The sequence below is a fragment of the Microcaecilia unicolor genome, chromosome 1 (assembly GCF_901765095.1).
Source record: "Microcaecilia unicolor chromosome 1, aMicUni1.1, whole genome shotgun sequence".
Taxonomy (NCBI): Eukaryota; Metazoa; Chordata; class Amphibia; order Gymnophiona; family Siphonopidae; genus Microcaecilia; species Microcaecilia unicolor.
The window spans coordinates 649367337-649385116 of NC_044031.1; the positions used below are offsets into that span (position 1 = coordinate 649367337).

At 44.9% G+C, this 17780-nt stretch overlaps 1 protein-coding gene across 1 annotated transcript in view; it reads right to left on the bottom strand.

Moving 5' to 3' along the window:
• Nucleotides 1-17780, bottom strand: part of SSH3 (slingshot protein phosphatase 3) — a 142753-nt gene that overhangs the window by 67611 nt on the left and 57362 nt on the right. Inside the window, 1 exon segment of the mRNA XM_030185766.1 lies at nucleotides 4724-4842. Within this exon segment, the coding sequence (XP_030041626.1) occupies nucleotides 4724-4842 (119 nt within the window).

Genomic DNA, 17780 nt, shown 5'->3' on the forward strand with positions numbered 1-17780 from the left:
GGCAACCTTTGGTCTGCTTCCAGCAGCAGCTGAAGCCACATCGGTATCCGACACCACTCCTAGCGAAAGTTGACTAAAGAAGCAAAAGCTTCTTCCTATGACACTGACCCCATCCCTCCACGGGCTGGAGATGCCGGCGTCTTGCGTCAGGCACCAGACTCTGGAACCAGTGATGCATCAAGGAGCGGTTGTGGCGAGGGTGTCTGTAAGTTGGGAGTCAACAAGATGTCAGTTCCAAAGCCTGGTGACACACCTCCTGGTCGTGGCGTCAGCTCAGACAGGAGCTCATCAACTGAAGAAGATGGAGTTTGGCTCTGACGAAGGTAAGTGTCCATCGGACCAACAATCAGGGAAGAGACTTGGGGCTGTGGTTCAGAGGGATAAGCCCTCATTCTCCCTTTTTTCTTCATCATAACGAGAAGCAGAGCACCAGACTAAGCTGCAGTCACCATCTTGACCTATTTGACAGCTTTTTTTATTTATTTAAAAGCTTCCCATATCTATATATATAAAAGGCAACCCCAACGTTCTGAAGCCTCCACGGAAGTTGAGGCGCCCGAGATATCCGGTGTGCCCTGGAGTGTCTGCACCGCCCTCGCGTCAAAACGTCATGACGTCGAGGGCGGAGCTATTGACACTCGAGGGCCGAAACGGCCCACAGCGAACAAGGCAAGTAGCTTCGAGGGACGGAGGGAGGGGGCCCCTTGCTAGCGCCCATTTCATTCCGCTCAGAAACGGGCATTTTTTCCTAGTGTAGATATATATCAAGAAATAAAATTAAAAATCACTAAAACAGAATAAAAAATTATTGTAGCTGGTAGAAACAGTACTAATAAATTCTCTGTATTTTTTGCTCTTTTTTTCTACACTGTTCTATAGAATACAGTAATACATGGCCAAATTTCTGTGAGGATGTCCTGTTTCCTGATGGATTCATCTTAACTGTTGGGGGGTGGGGTCCTGGGGCATGAGACGCAGTCCCACTGCAGGTGCAGGCGCTCTGGAGCAGCAGACTTGTTTTTGGAGCTGCAGGAGTTCCCACAACTCAGTCCAGAGGCTCAGGCAGAGCGGGGCCTTTCTTAAAACTGCCCCCTAGAAAAATCAAGCTTCCCACAGCTCGAAAATCAAGTTTGATGCTCTGGAGTGCACACTAACGCAGCCCCCACCCACAGGCGCCAATGGAAGTCTCTTTACCCTCAGGACCTCCCCCCCAGAGGTAAAAATAATTTAACCTCAGGTTACAGTTCTGACAGTTCCTCTTTGTACATCCATATGCTGATCTTTTGTTTAGGGTTCCCCAATATGGTGGGTTCACGGGGGAGATGGCTTCAACTTTTTGATGTCATGCCATCTCCTGTCATAAAAACCTCCTTGGTGTCAACATCGGTTTCATCAGAATGTCTGATGTCACAAAGCACTGTGTATGATGGCTTCTGATTGGTTCCTGAAAGCTCCAGATTACTTTCACTGGATTCAGGAATGTCCGATGCTAATCATTACAAGTTCTTAGAAAGCTTACTCAGCAGGTCCATTAGTTGAACAGAAAGTGATACGTAATAATAAATATACAGTGCTGGATATTTATTATTACAGTGGAGGAGTAGCCTAGTAGTTAGTGCAGTGGACTTTGATCCTGGGGAACTGAGTTCGATTCCCACTGCAGCTCCTTGTGACTCTAGGCAAGTCACTTAATCCTCCATTGCCCCTGGTACAAAATAAGTACCTGAAAATATGTAAACCGCTTTGAATGTAGTTGCAAAAACCTCAGAAAGGTGGTATATCAAGTCCCATTTCCCTAATCTTTCTACTGTTTCACCTCACTCAATATTTACTTTTCTCAGGTCAGTAAATCTTGATAGATCACCTGAACAAAACTGTATCATCTTTTGATCAAGCTTTAGTCTTAGCTTAGTTTGTTGGCTAACAGAAGTGGAATTAGTGCACTCCACAGAAGATAATTCTACGCCTGAATTTACTATAAAATAAAAACTCTGGGACATGTAGTTTTCCTTTAATCAATGATACCATTCAGGACTCCAAGTCCTAGAATCTCAGGAATTAATACCCCCACCTGGCCCTCGGTGGCTTAAATTCAGTTGTCCAGGGACAGGAATGGCATCCCAAGAATAAACATTACCATCATAAAGCAGCAAGCAGTGCTGTGTCATGAAATCTATGCACTGGAGGCCATTCACAGTGATATGCTGCCAGTTTCAAAGAATAATTGAATAAGCAGATCCCACCGCTGTGCTGGAAGCCCCCTCCAGCACTGCATGTTCGCTCTCTCCCCCCCAAGATATTCCTGGGACACGTGAGGAAACATTTCAAACATTAATACAACTGATAAGACCAAGGTGCTTTATAGTCAGATAGCTCTTTTTTTTTTTTTTTTAAGTTACATAAGTACATAAAGTATTGTCACACTGGGACAGACCAAAGGTCCATCAGGCCAGCATCCTGTTTCCAACAGTGGCCAATCCAGGTCACAAATACCTGGCAAGAGCCTGAAAACGTTCAATACATTTTATGCTGTTTATCCCAGAAATAAGCAGTAGATTTTTCCCAAGTCAATTTAATAATGGTCTATGGACTTTTCCTTTAGGAAACCGTCCAGACCTTTTTTAAACCGCTCTAAGCTAACCGCCTTTACCAAATTCTCTAGCAACAAATTCCAGAGTTTAACTACACATTGAGTGAAGAAAAATTTTCTCTGATTCGTATTAAATTTACTACTTTGTAGTTTCATTACATGTCTCCTAGTCCTAGTATTATTTGAAAGAGTAAACAAATGATTCCACTCCACTCATTATTTTATAGACCTCTATCATATCTCCCCTCAGCCATATTTTCTCCAAGCTGAAGAGCCCTAGACGCTTCAGTCTTTCCTCATAGGGAAGTCATCCCATCCCCTTTATTATTTTTGTCGCCCTTCTCTGTACCTTTTCTAATTCCACTATATCTTTTTTGAGATGTTCCATCTTTATTAGTTTTTAATAAAAAAAAAAAAAAAAAAGAGAAAATATACATTTGTTCAACAATAAAGTAATCTATCAAATATCTCCTCAAAAACCCGCCCCACTCTACCCACCCCTATCCCCTCCCCTCTGCAAGGCATCTAGCACATTGGAGGCCTAAGGTCAAACCATCAGATATCCAAGGCCTCATAGCAAGGTGTAACATCCAATCAAGCATCTCTAATATATTGCTTAAGCAGGACCCACACGTTAAGAAATCTGTCTAGTCTTCCTGCCCTCTCTGTCATATTTGATTCATATTTATAGGTCAGGCACAGAGACTCCCAACAAAAATGACTATTCAGATGGCTCTTATACAATCAACTATATATCAAATTAAAGAGCAGGTAAAAGCCTGGCTCTTCTACCAAGCCTTTAATACATAGGTTGACTGACTATACACCTATTCTGCAACTGGACTAGCTCGCTACACACACTGTAACTTAGACCAGTTCCTTATCTCTTGATCAACTGTACAAAGAACTTGCCTTTAGTTTAGCCACCCATTTATTTATCTCAACTGACTCTGTACCACACATCTTGTCCCCATCCATATATCTGCATTTGGCCCCTCAGCTATATGGTAAGCAGTATTTTAGAAAAGCATGAGTATCATAGCAATGTTATTTGAATGATCTAATTGTGTGCTTGTTAGATATTCCACCACTATTATAATACGATGTAAGCATATCTCTGTTATTTGAATTTCAGTGCTGTTAAATGTGTATATTTTGATCCTATTTCATGGTAGTCTTATTATTAGGTTTCAATTTGCTGTTTTCAAGTTTTCCTCTTTCATTGTATTTTTGTTTACACTTGTACATTTTATTATTGTTAATCTGTTAACAAAATTGTAAGTTTGATGTTAAAAACTGTACCTACTGTACACTGCCTTGGGTAAATCTCTTCATAACGGCAGTTAATAAATCCCAATAAATAAATAAAGTACCCTTTCACATCAACTTTAGAATATGGAAAGGGAAAAGCCTCAGTAATCTCTTCTTAAAACAGCACACATCTTAAATATGTTTCACCTTCCTAAAAAATCAGTATCAAATCTCTTCATAATAAATAGAAAAAAAAAATATATATATATATATCTTTCACTTATCATAGCTCAAATGATGAAACTGTTAACAGATATTTTTCTGTCCAAATGTTGGGCATAGAATTGTTTTACAACCAGAAATCAGTGGAGATTTTTTCTATTATTATAGAATGACATCACTATGTACACATTCAGTTGCCAAGCCTTCCTGCCTAGATTGTCTGACAGGTTTTGAAGTCCAGTGTGCACATGGTGATGTGTTGCTATAAAAGATACCTTCAGCAGCTGCTGATAACCTATAAGATCCCAAAGGATCGGTCTCTAGTGTGACTCCCCACTGGGAAGACATGGAATTGAAGATTTAACTCTTCAGTCCTGCTCTCTCCCTTGTCACAGTCTTTTAATCATGCAGATGTAATAAATCTCTCATACATATTTGTACATCACTGAATGTGTCTAGCAGCATTATAGAAATAAGTAGTGACAGCAGCAGACTGATGGAATTGAGATGGCTTTCTTCCCAGGACACATTTGGCTAAATTTTTCCCAGGACACGTTTGGCAAAAGAACTCCATTCACCCTGGAGAACTTTAAGAACATGGTCACAGAAAAAGACAAACAACCAACAATTAGACCACAGGATAAGTAAAATTTTTATTACCCATCACTTGGAAAGTTGACCCCCAGTAGAATGGTCTCGTCTTCACTGTAGCTCCCAAGGGTGGAAACAACCAGCAGATACCTGATCCTATAAGACCTCACTGACTCCAGTCGCACAGCCTGAGGAAACCAGAGAGAGAGATGAGAACTGAGCCTTCGCTGTCCACCTCACTCCACAATACAGAATTGTACTGGAATCAGCAAGTAATAATAAGAGAGAAACCTGCCCTCTCCTTGGGCTGGAGTAGGCATAAGCAGCGGAATGGGGCAGGCCACGACCCTACCAATTTTTGTTCTGCCCAGCATTAGTAACTGGGGAACTTGGGAGGCAGGGACAGAGTTTGGTTTATTTACCCTCCCCCAAAAGGTATTCTACTGCACCTTGGAGTCCATATAACAAAGGAGACCTGCCCTTTCTTCAACCCCTGTTATAAATAAATGTAAGTGTGTGTCTGAGGTAGTACTAGGGGGAGGGGGAAGGTTCTCTGTAGCCTGCCTGATTCCTTACTCACAGCTGCTCTACATTTTTGGACAAAATAGGACATGTCACGACTCTGGGCGAGTGTCCAGCACAGACTTAGAAACCTCCTCTTGGGATTTGCTTCGATTCGTTACTCTTGCCTTATTTCTTCATGTATTCAGTGTGGGCATTTGTGGGGTGTACATATGAGGTATGGGATCAGATTGTGCTGTAAGGTTGTTGATCCTCTTTTGTCATGCTCTCTCTCTTCAACATTCTTGCCTTCTGGGGCTGATGAAGAAATTTTGCATTGCAGTTGTGCAAAGACACTTAGCACACAGCTTCCTAACGCAAGAGTTAACACCAAAGTTTTGTTCCCCAATGCAAGTAGCCAAATAATATGCAAACAGACCCAGCACAAAAACTGGCACTACCATAGAAGATGACACTGGACGTATGCGCACATGGATCTTCTACATTAAAAAATTGTACTAATGAGAAGTAGAAAGGAGGGCCTGCAGCTGTTTTCAGCTTTGTCCTCGTAGCAGTACAAGCTAGCGAAGGAGATGCTAAGGAGAAAAATAAAAGTTTTCAGAAAACGAAACTATACAGAATTTTCCTCAGAGAAACCTAAAAACAATTTTTAAAAGCCAGAGAAACAGACAACAGGAGCCAACCTTTCCAAATTTGGGATCAAATTTTTCTGGCTGAGAGTCCTCCCTGGCTCTACCTCCCAAATTCCTCGGATAGCAGTTTAAAGGCCTGATTTACTAAAGCTTTTTTCACTGATTGTGTGTCTGGAAAAATAGTTAGTAAACCCAGACTAATAGAGGTAAAAGCCTGAAATGAGTTTGGTGGTAACTGCCAAGAGCGAGACAGGGTTTCTGCATCAAGAGCAGTGACGTTACAACCTTGGACAGAGGCCAGCCTAGACACCAGCATTTGGTACTCTGGACACATTCCCATTCCTGTGCATATGAGAGAAACAGAGACACAGAACCGTGAAGAAACAGAGGAAAGCGGGACAAGCAGACAACTGCAGAAAAAGAAAGACATGGAAAAGATTATTTACTACCTTTTGAAAATCACTAGGCTTAGAACATGCTCGTACACAAAAGTGAAAGGACAAAGACACAGCCACAGGCTCTGGTCTGTCTTAATAAAAATTCCTGAAATAGCAGACAATAATAAGGGCCTACCCAATGCTAAAGTGCAGCAAACATATATATACACACCTCAGCACAGGTACAATTCTCCTTCAGAACAGGCAGGGTCACCAACCTTTTGACAGAGGCACACCCAACACCTGCCCTGCCCCAAGTCCCTTTGCACACCCTTCCTCCCCTGCACCCCTCTACAACCAACTGTTCACACTAGAGTTACCAGCTCAGAAGAAAAGACTGCCACATGTACATATGGTTCTATTACTATTTCACAAACTTTACTCCTAGTGGAGGAGTGGCCTAGTGGTTAGGGTGGTGGACTTTGGTCCTGGGGAACTGAGGAACTGAGTTCGATTCCCACTTCAGGCACAGGCAGCTCCTTGTGACTCTGGGCAAAGTCACTTAACCCTCCATTGCCCCATGTAAGCCGCATTGAGCCTGCCATGAGTGGGAAAGCGCGGGGTACAAATGTAACAAAAATAAATAAATAAAAAAAGAGAAAGGTTAATTTTTTTTAATGAATATGTAATTCAGATAAACCAAGCACTATGGCAAGGGGGTCAAGGGGCAGCACAGGCCTTCTTCCTGGCACCTTCTCTGGGGCTCCAGCAACTTCCTCCCCCCCCCCCCCCCATGAGTCCAGCATTGCTCCTTCTGCCTATTTCCCCCACGTCCCAGCATCTCTTCCGCTGCCTCTCCCCCCACCTCACAGGTCGAGCATCTCTCCCTCTCCTTTTTCTCCCCTCCCACTCAAAAGCCTGCCAACCTTGCTCTTGTCAGTGTCAGTGAAAGGCCTTCCTTCTGCCACATCCCTCCTAGCAGAAACAGAAAGTTGACAGAGAGATGCAGCAGAGGGAAGACCTTGAGCCAGTGGAGGCAGTGTGTTTGAGTGCTGCTGACCACTTGAGCAAGACTGGTAAACTGCTAGGGGGAAGGAAAATGGGGGGGTGGGGATAGAGAGAGAGAGATTGAGAATCAGAAAGAGAGAAATAATGCCAGACTGTAGGAGTGAGGAAGTTGGGTCCTGTCAGTGACAAAATACAGTTTTGTCAATTGTCAATTTTAAGGGCCTGCCAGCAGCCAGTATAGCCTCTGAAAAACCAACCAGGCAGACTGAAAACTAGCCAGTTGGCAATTCTAGCATAAACGTACAGTCCCTGACCAACAGATCACACATATCCACTCCCAACATGCACAGGCTAAGTCTAGTATGCCACAGCCTGATCCCTCACCACAGCAGTCTGAGTAAAACATTTTAACACATTGTCAAACACCACTGTTTCCCCCCTACCAAGGCACACAGACAGTATTTCCCAAACCGTGGGTTGTGAATTTGGGATCATAACCATGGCAACACAAACAAATACAACATACCAACACACATTTATTTACAACGCAGAGCTAGGATCACATTCACAAAAGTTTGGGAAGCACTAACATGCTGCAGATATATATCCCTCCATATAGCTGAACAGCTAAGGATGAGAGATTGATAGCCGCAGCTTTGGACAGTGGATTACGACAACATGATTCACTGCCTCTATAGAAAATAAACTGGTACACCCAGCCCTAGAACATCAGTACAACTGAGCAAGCAGGACTGCTACAGAGAACTATACAAACCCTAAACCCCCTAGACTACTTCACCTGGGTCATATACACACCAAACACAGACAGACCCCCACCAAATACTGCATAAGGAACAACTAACTAGAAACAGAAACATACAGATAGAAACTCAACTGGAAACCCCAGAAAGTCAGATTCTGCCTGCAATGTAGTACTGGAGAAACAGAAACAGAAATGCATGTCATAGAACTAGACAGCATATGAAAACCACACAGCCTATCCAGTCTGCCCATCTACAGGGCTGCCGAGAGACTGGGCCGGGCCGGGCCCGGGACAAGGCCAACCCCCCCCCCCCCCGAGGCCGTAGTCATCGCCAACCCTGTTCTATCCACCACCAGGCCGGGCCCCCCTGAATTCAAATCATAGCGTCTCACCTCGACCTCGCTCCGTGTGAAAGAAGCGCAGCAGCGGCAGTCTGCAGATCGCCTCCCTTCAGGCCTTCCCTCCCTGTGTCCCGCCCTCGTCTGACGTAACTTGCACAAGGGCGGGACACAGGGAGGGAAGGCCCGAAGGGAGGCGATCTGCATACTGCCGCTGCTGCACTTCTTTCACACGGAGCGAGGTCGAGGTGAGGCGCTATGATTTGAATTCAGGGGGACCAAGCCCGGTGGTGGACGGAGGGGGGCGGGTGGAGGAACTGTGGCACCCCCCTGCCCCTCCCCTCTCGGCAGCCCTGCCCATCTACAATCCCTTCCTCTCCCTCAGACATACTTCTGTGCTTGTCCCATGTTTTTCTGAATTCAGATAAAGTACTCATCTCCACCAGGTCCACTAAGAGGCTGTTTCAAGCAACCACCATCCTTTCTATGAAGAATTATTTCCTCAGGTTACTCCTTAGTCTGTCCTCTTTCACCTTCATCCTATGTCTCTCATTCCAGAACTTTCTTTCAAATGAAAGAGACTCGCCTCCTGTGCATTTAAGCCACGGAGGTATTTAAACATCTCTATCAATTCTCCCCTCTCCTGCCTTTCTTGCACAGTATACATACTGAGATCTTTAAGTCTGTCTCTATACTCTTTATGACAAAGACCACTGGCCATTTTACTCACCACCCTCTGGAAGGGCTCTAATCTGTTTACATAAGGTGTGGTCTCCAGAGTCATATACAGAAGCATCATCACCTTTTTTTGCCTGCTGGCCATTCCTCTCCCTATGCTCCTTTCTGGCTTTTGCTGTCACCTTTTCTACCTGTTTGGCCACATTAAGGTTATCACATATGATCTCTCTTCTTTTGTACATATCAAAACTTCACCCCCTATACTGTAATGCTAGTGGAGTGGAGGAGTGGCCTAGTGGTTAGGGTGGTGGACTTTGGTCCTGGGGAACTGAGGAACTGAGTTCGATTCCCAGCACAGGCAGCTCCTTCTGACTCTGGGCAAGTCACTTAACCCTCCATTGCCTGCCACATTGAGCCTGCCATGAGTGGGAAAGCGCGGGGTACAAATGTAACAAAAATAAATAAAATACCTTGTGTTTTTGCAGCCCAAATGTGTGACTGCATTTTTCAGCTGTCATAATCTAGATTGTTCCTCAGGCTGCACTAGATCCCTCCTCATAACATTCTTTGCTTAGCGCATTTTGTATTGCTTATGTGGTTAATAAATCTAATACCAGTAAATGGAATATTTTTCATACCTTCCAGGGTGTCTATGTTGTTACAGATATTGGTATCAAACACAAAAAAGACAACTCTTTCCTGACAGGCCTTCTGCAATATCAGTTCAGAAAACTGTGAAAAGAACTCAACCAAGGATCAATTTCCTCTTATACTGCAGAAAATACACAACTATAAGTGATGCACATTTCCCAAAGCTGACAGAAACCATTAAAGATTTCCCATAAAATAACACGCAGGAAAAATAAGAGAAAGAGCAGCAAAAAGTTGATAAAATTTCTGGCCTGCTGGTGGGATACAATCTGACTAGAGATAAGGGGTCAACATCAGAACCCAGGAACTGGTTCTGTCTTGAACAGATTGTAAGCTCTGTCAAGTAGGGACTCTCTCTTGCCTGTTTATGTACACTGCTGTATGAGTCTACTAGCTCTACAGAAAGTAGTAGTGCTAGTAATTTCTTTTAAGAACACCACCACCGAAGCAGAGGAGCAAAAGAAAAACCACTACAGAAACCTCAAAGGAAGTGAAAAAAGTAGGGTTATAGATGCGTCTTCTAACACACGTACAGTTAATCAAAGAAAGATTTATTTATCACGCATAAGACTCGAAACGGTGCAGTGTTTCGGCGTCACCACCTACCTCAGGAGTCTGTTATTGTACAAGAATAATCTCTCTCTCTTTGAGTCAATACCATAAGTGTAAAGCAACACAAACGTGATGCCTTAGTAGAAACTGGACTACAAAAATCGCATGGGCATCATGTTTTGTGTTGCTTTACACTTATGGTATTGACTCAAAGAGAGAGAAAGAGAGAGAGATTATTTCTTCTCCTATTTTATACATCACTTGTGTTGTACATCAAGCAAGTTTCTTGAATCTGAGAGACAGTGAGATATCTAGAACAAAGGAACAGTCTGGCCAATATTCAGTGCAATTTAACCACCCAGGAATGGCTCCTGGCCAGTTAAATAGCACTTAACCAGCTAATTGCTAATATTCAGCGCGAGATAGCTGGTTATCTCTGCTGAATATTACTGCTTAGCAGATAAGTGGCTAATCGGCTATATTGCTGGCTAAGGCCCAGATGCATCAACCAAACGTTAAAAAATAAGAATCGTAAAAGTGCTTAACGATTTTTTAAAAATGAGGCATGCACTACAAAAACACTCCAGAAATGTTCGGATCGGTATTGCAAAGTAGGATGTATCACAGAATCGTTAAACCCGTCGTTAATCAGCGCCTAAAGCATGCGCAGAGCAGCCCAAGTGTTATGCTGGCTGCTCTGCGCATGCCACAAAGGCCCAGCTGTCAAAAAAAAAAAAAAAAAAACACAAACACGTGTGTTTCGGGAGGGGGCAAAGGCACTCGTCATGAGCGTCCTGTATGGACGCCTTGCCCCCCCCCGCTGCTCCCCGCTTCCCCCCCCCCCCCACGAAAAATTTCCAATTTTAGCAGCCCCGGGCCAGCCCTCCTCCCTTCCTGTATTCTCCCACACTAGCTCCGCCTCCTGCCATGCTCCGGTCCCGTGCCCCGCCCCCGCCGCCCCCCCTTTGGTCGTGGCTGCCGCTCCCCCCGTCCAACGACCCCCCCCTTTGCCTTACCGGCCCGTGCAGCGCCTCTCACCTCTGCTGCATGGGCAAGAACAGCTGATCGGCGAGTCAGAAGGCCTCCTCAGACGTCCCTTCTTTCTTCCTGGGCCCGCCCTCCTCTGACGTAGGTAAGGCAAAGGGGGGGGGGTCGTTGGACGGGGGGAGCGGCAGCCACGACCAAAGGGGGGGCAGCGGGGGCGGGGCTCGGGACCGGAGCATGGCAGGAGGCGGAGCTAGTGTGGGAGAATACAGGAAGGGAGGAGGGCCGGCCCGGGGCTGCTAAAATTGGAGATTTTTCGTGCGGGGGGGGGGGGAGTGGGGAGCAGCGGGGGGGGGGGCAAGGCGTCCATACGGGACGCTCATGACGAGTGCCTTTGCCCCCTCCCGATCCTTTTTTTTTTTTTTTTGGTGCTGAGGGAGAGAGGAGCAGCGGCGACCTGGGGCGTCAATATAGGATGCCCCTGATGCGTTTTCGCCCCCCCCCCCCCAGTTATTTTTTTTATTGGATTTTGCTAACTTCTAGCAGACAGACAGCCCTAACAAGAGGTACATACTCTCGTTAGATTTCACGGTGTTCTCCTGCGTTAAACGAATCGGAAAAGGTTAGTGCATGTCATTTCAATGGGATTTGTAGAAGAATTGCTCATCTGCATTCAGTTTTCGTTAGCTGCTACTGTCGTCGGAAAATAGGCTTTAGTGCATGGAAAGGATAGGAAATTCTTCCTTGAGGTCTCATTTAATGATGAAAAACATTTAGTGCATCTGGGCCTAAGTTTAGGAGCCAAATAGGACCCTCTAAATAACAGGCCTGTCTTTGGCCACTACAAACTTAACCAGCCAGTGCTGAATATTAACTTGGCTGGTTAAGTTTAAGCTGGCTGGAAAAAAAAAACGGATATTCAATGCCAGTCACTGGAAACGGACTGGCACTGAATATCCAGTCTCAGCGACAATCGTCGGACTTAGCCAGCCTGCCTCCCGCAGGTTGAATATCAGCTGGACTATGCCTGAAAGAGACAGAATCCTAAGAGGGAAAGACACAAAAAAGAATGTCAAATTGAGAGCAAGAGAGAGACACCTGGAAAAGTCAAGCCACACCTAAGAAAGAAAAGCGTGGGAGAAAATTAGGAACGCAACTTTGGAGAGTAAAGAGACAGCCAGAGACCCAGGAGACAAACCTTGGACACCGATCCTCAACCCTTTCCTGGAAGCACATCTAGCTGCAGTGAGACACACTGTATTCACATCACTCTCATGCATATTCATTACAGTAATCCTGAAAACCCAACTGGCTAGATGTGCCTCCAGGAAAGAGTTCAGAACCACACTCCCTAGAGACTGACCTTCACCAGTGAAAGAATTACTGTAGTCTGCTTCTGAGGTTTTGTATATGAACAGGAGCTATCAAGGATCATGGATGCAACCCCCAGACCCACCTATACAATATCCCAGACACATACTCTTCTCACCTTCCCCCTCCCCACCACACTCATTTCACCTTATAGATAAGGACACACATGTGCCTAAGCCAGACTGACAAAATGTTCAATTATTAACTAAAAGAGGACATCCTGGCTCTTAGGAAAGCTGTTCTCGGAACTGGGGTTTTTTTTTCCAGAGAGGACAAGGTAATACTGGGCTTACATATTTCAGAACAGATGATCCTGAACCACACCGATTAAGGCTGTAGGAGAGAAGAACAGTCAGGCTTTGTCTATGTAGTTTCAGAACACACTATTTCACTACCCCCCCCCCACACACACACACACACACACACATATTCTATGAACAGTGAGCCTATATAAAGTGCCTAGAGGCCAAGGGCTCCTAATTGGAGCACATTCTACAATGGTGAATGCTTTCCATTATAGAATACTATTTATTATTTATTTATTTATTTAGATTTTGCTCAAACCTTTTTCAGTAGTAGCTCAAGGTGAGTTAAATTCAGGTACACTGAATATTTCTCTGTCCCAGGAGGGCTCACAATCTAAGTTTGTACCTGAGGCAATGGAGGGTTAAGTGACTTGCCCAAGATCACAAGGAGCAGCAGTGGGATTTGAACTGGCCACCTCTGGATTGCAAGACCAGTGCTCTAACCACTAGGTCACTCCTCCACTCTTTTTTATTACTAGTGTAATAAGTTAGATACACATGTACAGTTTAGGCACGAGCTGGTATTTGTTTTATTTATTTAAAAAATATCTATTCCACTCTACAAGTTTCTAACCCAGTCAGTTTAGGGCCCTTATCAAGGGCTCTCAATTTATAAATAAGTCGCTTATGTGAAACCATATCAAAGGCTTTGTTGAAGCTAAGTACACCATGTCTAGTGCACTCAATTCTCTGATCACTCAATAAAGAAATTAAACAGTCATCTAACCTCTAGTAAAACCATGTTGCCTCAGTCCTGCAATCCACTGGATTCCAGAAAATGCACTATCCTCTGTTTTAGAAACATTGCCATTAAATTTACTCAACAAAGACATCAGAATAACCAACCTCCTCCTTACTTCTGCTTTTGCGGAGAGGGACCACATCCACCCTTCTCCAATCCTCCGGGACACTCCTGACTCTAGAGAAGAACTGAAAAAAATCAGATAGCAGCACCACCAGAACTTCCCTACACTCCTTCAATACCCTTGGATGTATCCCATCTGGCTTCATCACTTTGTCTACCTTTTGTTTAGCTAGCTCCTCATGAACACAGCATCTACAGTGGGGGAAATAAGTATTTGATCCCTTGCTGATTTTGTAAGTTTGCCCACTGACAAAGACATGAGCAGCCCATAATTGAAGGGTAGGTTATTGGTAACAGTGAGAGATAGCACATCACAAATTAAATCCGGAAAATCACATTGTGGAAAGTATATGAATTTATTTGCATTCTGCAGAGGGAAATAAGTATTTAATCCCTCTGGCAAACAAGACCTAATACTTGGTGGCAAAACCCTTGTTGGCAAGCACAGCGGTCAGACGTCTTCTGTAGTTGATGATGAGGTTTGCACACATGTCAGGAGGAATTTTGGTCCACTCCTCTTTGCAGATCATCTCTAAATCATTAAGAGTTCTGGGCTGTCGCTTGGCAACTCGCATCTTCAGCTCCCTCCATAAGTTTCCAATGGGATTAAGGTCTGGTGACTGGCTAGGCCACTCCATGACCCTAATGTGCTTCTTCCTGAGCCACTCCTTTGTTGCCTTGGCTGTATGTTTTGGGTCATTGTCGTGCTGGAAGACCCAGCCACGACCCATTTTTAAGGCCCTGGCGGAGGGAAGGAGGTTGTCACTCAGAATTGTACGGTACATGGCCCCATCCATTCTCCCATTGATGCGGTGAAGTAGTCCTGTGCCCTTAGCAGAGAAACACCCCCAAAACATAACATTTCCACCTCCATGCTTGACAGTGGGGACGGTGTTCTTTGGGTCATAGGCAGCATTTCTCTTCCTCCAAACACGGCGAGTTGAGTTCATGCCAAAGAGCTCAATTTTTGTCTCATCTGACCACAGCACCTTCTCCCAATCACTCTCGGCATCATCCAGGTGTTCACTGGCAAACTTCAGACGGGCCGTCACATGTGCCTTCCGGAGCAGGGGGACCTTGCGGGCACTGCAGGATTGCAATCCGTTATGTCGTAATGTGTTACCAATGGTTTTCGTGGTGACAGTGGTCCCAGCTGCCTTGAGATCATTGACAAGTTCCCCCCTTGTAGTTGTAGGCTGATTTCTAACCTTCCTCATGATCAAAGATACCGCACGAGGTGAGATTTTGCGTGGAGCCCCAGATCTTTGTCGATTGACAGTCATTTTGTACTTCTTCCATTTTCTTACTATGGCACCAACAGTTGTCTCCTTCTCGCCCAGCGTCTTACTGATGGTTTTGTAGCCCATTCCAGCCTTGTGCAGGTGTATGATCTTGTCCCTGACATCCTTAGACAGCTCCTTGCTCTTGGCCATTTTGTAGAGGTTAGAGTCTGACTGATTCACTGAGTCTGTGGACAGGTGTCTTTCATACAGGTGACCATTGCCGACAGCTGTCTGTCATGCAGGTAACGAGTTGATTTGGAGCATCTACCTGGTCTGTAGGGGCCAGATCTCTTACTGGTTGGTGGGGGATCAAATACTTATTTCCCTCTGCAGAATGCAAATAAATTCATATACTTTCCACAATGTGATTTTCCGGATTTAATTTGTGATGTGCTATCTCTCACTGTTACCAATAACCTACCCTTCAATTATGGGCTGCTCATGTCTTTGTCAGTGGGCAAACTTACAAAATCAGCAAGGGATCAAATACTTATTTCCCCCACTGTATATAAGAGCATATCCTTCCCCTTCACCATTGAGTCTCACAATGCCACTTTTGAACTTCCTCCTATCACTAATATACCAAAACAAAGTCTTATAGCCAATACAGTAAATGAGGGGACTTTTATTTCCACTTCCATCTCTGCTTTCCTGACTACCAGCTTCTATTAACTTCTCCAGACAGTAGATACTGCATGTCTTCCTCTTTCTACAAACTCTTGTAGTTTATGGAGGTTAAACTCTCTAGCTTTTCAGCTACTTCTTTTGAGAACTAAAGCTGCCTTCCTGTTTTTTCTTACCTTTATTTACTTTCCTTACAAAGATGTTTATTGCCTTTCAGTTTTGTCTGCCGCTTTTCTTCTTCTCCCAGATGTTCCCCATTCAGCTAACAACTCCTTAAGGTATTCCTTCATCTTGAAAAAGTCAGTTTAAAAAAAATAATAAATTCCAGAACCTTCACTTTTGAATGAATCCTCTCCACAGGTGTGTTAAAATTGAACCACACCATCCAGTGATCATTCGATGCCAGATGATCATCCACTATAACATTTATTGTCAGAAACCCTTTCCAAGCACTAGGTCCAGGAAGGTCCCATCCTACGTGGGTTCCTTTACTGCTGGAATAGTTATCTAGAGAATCCAGAATCTTCTTACTTCTTGACCAGTGGTTTTCAACCCAGTCCTCAGGGACCACCTGGCCAGTCAGGTTTTCAGGATATCCACAATGAATAAAGCATGACAGAGATGTGCATGCATGGCTTTCGTGGCATGCACATCTCTCAAATGCATATTCTGTGAATATCCTGAAAACCTGACTGGCCAGGTGGTCCCTGAGGACTGGGTTGAAAGCCACTGTTCTACACAACACTGCACAGAGATGCCCCAATCAACATCTAGCATATTAAAATCAACTATTGGTAGTACTTCTCCTCAGTGGTGTACCAAGGACGGGGCGACAGTTGCAGTCTGCCCTGAGTGCAGGCAGTAAGGGAGTGCAATGAGCAGTTGCGTGGCTGTGGGCTCTGCCAGTCCCCTGTCCCATGTGATGTCAACTTCCTATCCCGGGGCATGGGACTGGCAGAGCCGACAGCTGCGCAACTGCTCAGTGTACCCGCTTTACTGCTGGGAGGGGGTGACGCGCCTGGAAGAGGGAGTGCTCTGCTCTGGGTGGCAACCAAGCTAGTTATGCCACTGCTTCGCCTTTCATAGCTATATCGTGAATGTCTTCAATTCAACCTCTGTCCACTTCTCCATGTAAAGAAGGCCTGAGTATCACATCAATATAAACAGACTTTCCAGTCTTTCTTCCCAGATTAACCCACAATGCCTCTTCCTTACCCTGTAGGTCCTGCAATTTTGTCATTTTAACATTATCTTTAACATACAAAGCCACTCCTCCTCCCTTTCTTCTTGATATCCTGTCCTTCCTGAATAAATTATAGCCTGGTATAACTATATCCCAATCACGGTTCTCCATGATCTATATTTCCATGACCGGCACTAAATCCAAAGAGCCTCTTCCGTCACAGCCTCTAGATCCAGAATCTTGTTTCCCCTACTATAGGCATTAGTATATAAAATTGTCTCATGCATATATTCATTGTGGATATCCTGAAAACCTGACTGGCTGTGAGGTCCCCAAGATAAGAATTTCTGATCTACGAGGCGACAGCACCACAAGTTTTCTTTCATAGCTCTGCAGGGATTTTCCATATTTTATAATGTTCCCTCATCTAGCCCAATCAGTTTTACCAATGACCATAGCTCCTTTTAACATATGTATCCTGTGTTTGCCCACCCCTTTCAAAGTTCCCATATTGAGAAATACCTATCATGCTTTGTAACGAGAGTGGAAAACCTAGACTGATTTGCCCCTTTCTTCTGAACGAGATATCACATCACAAGGGTTACCAACCAGCTGAGATTCCCCATTATGAATCTGAAATTTCTACCAATAAGCAGGGGCGTAGCTAGGTGGGGCCATGGGGGCATGGGCCCCCACAGATTAAGCCCTGGCCACCTCTACTTTTGACCCCCCCCCCCCCCAGCCGCCGACCCTCCCCCATCGCCGCCAGGTACCTTTGCTGGCGGGGATCCTCAACCCCCGTCAGCCGAAGTCTTCCTTAGTGCCGGTCGACTCCAGCGCCTTTGCTGATGATCTGTTTCTGACTCCTGACATCCTGCACGGGGCTACAAACAGGACATGCATGCAGGATGTCAGGAGTTAGAAAAAGATCATCAGCGAAGGCGCCGGAGTCGACCAGCGCTGAAGAAGACTTCGGCTGGTGGGGGTTTG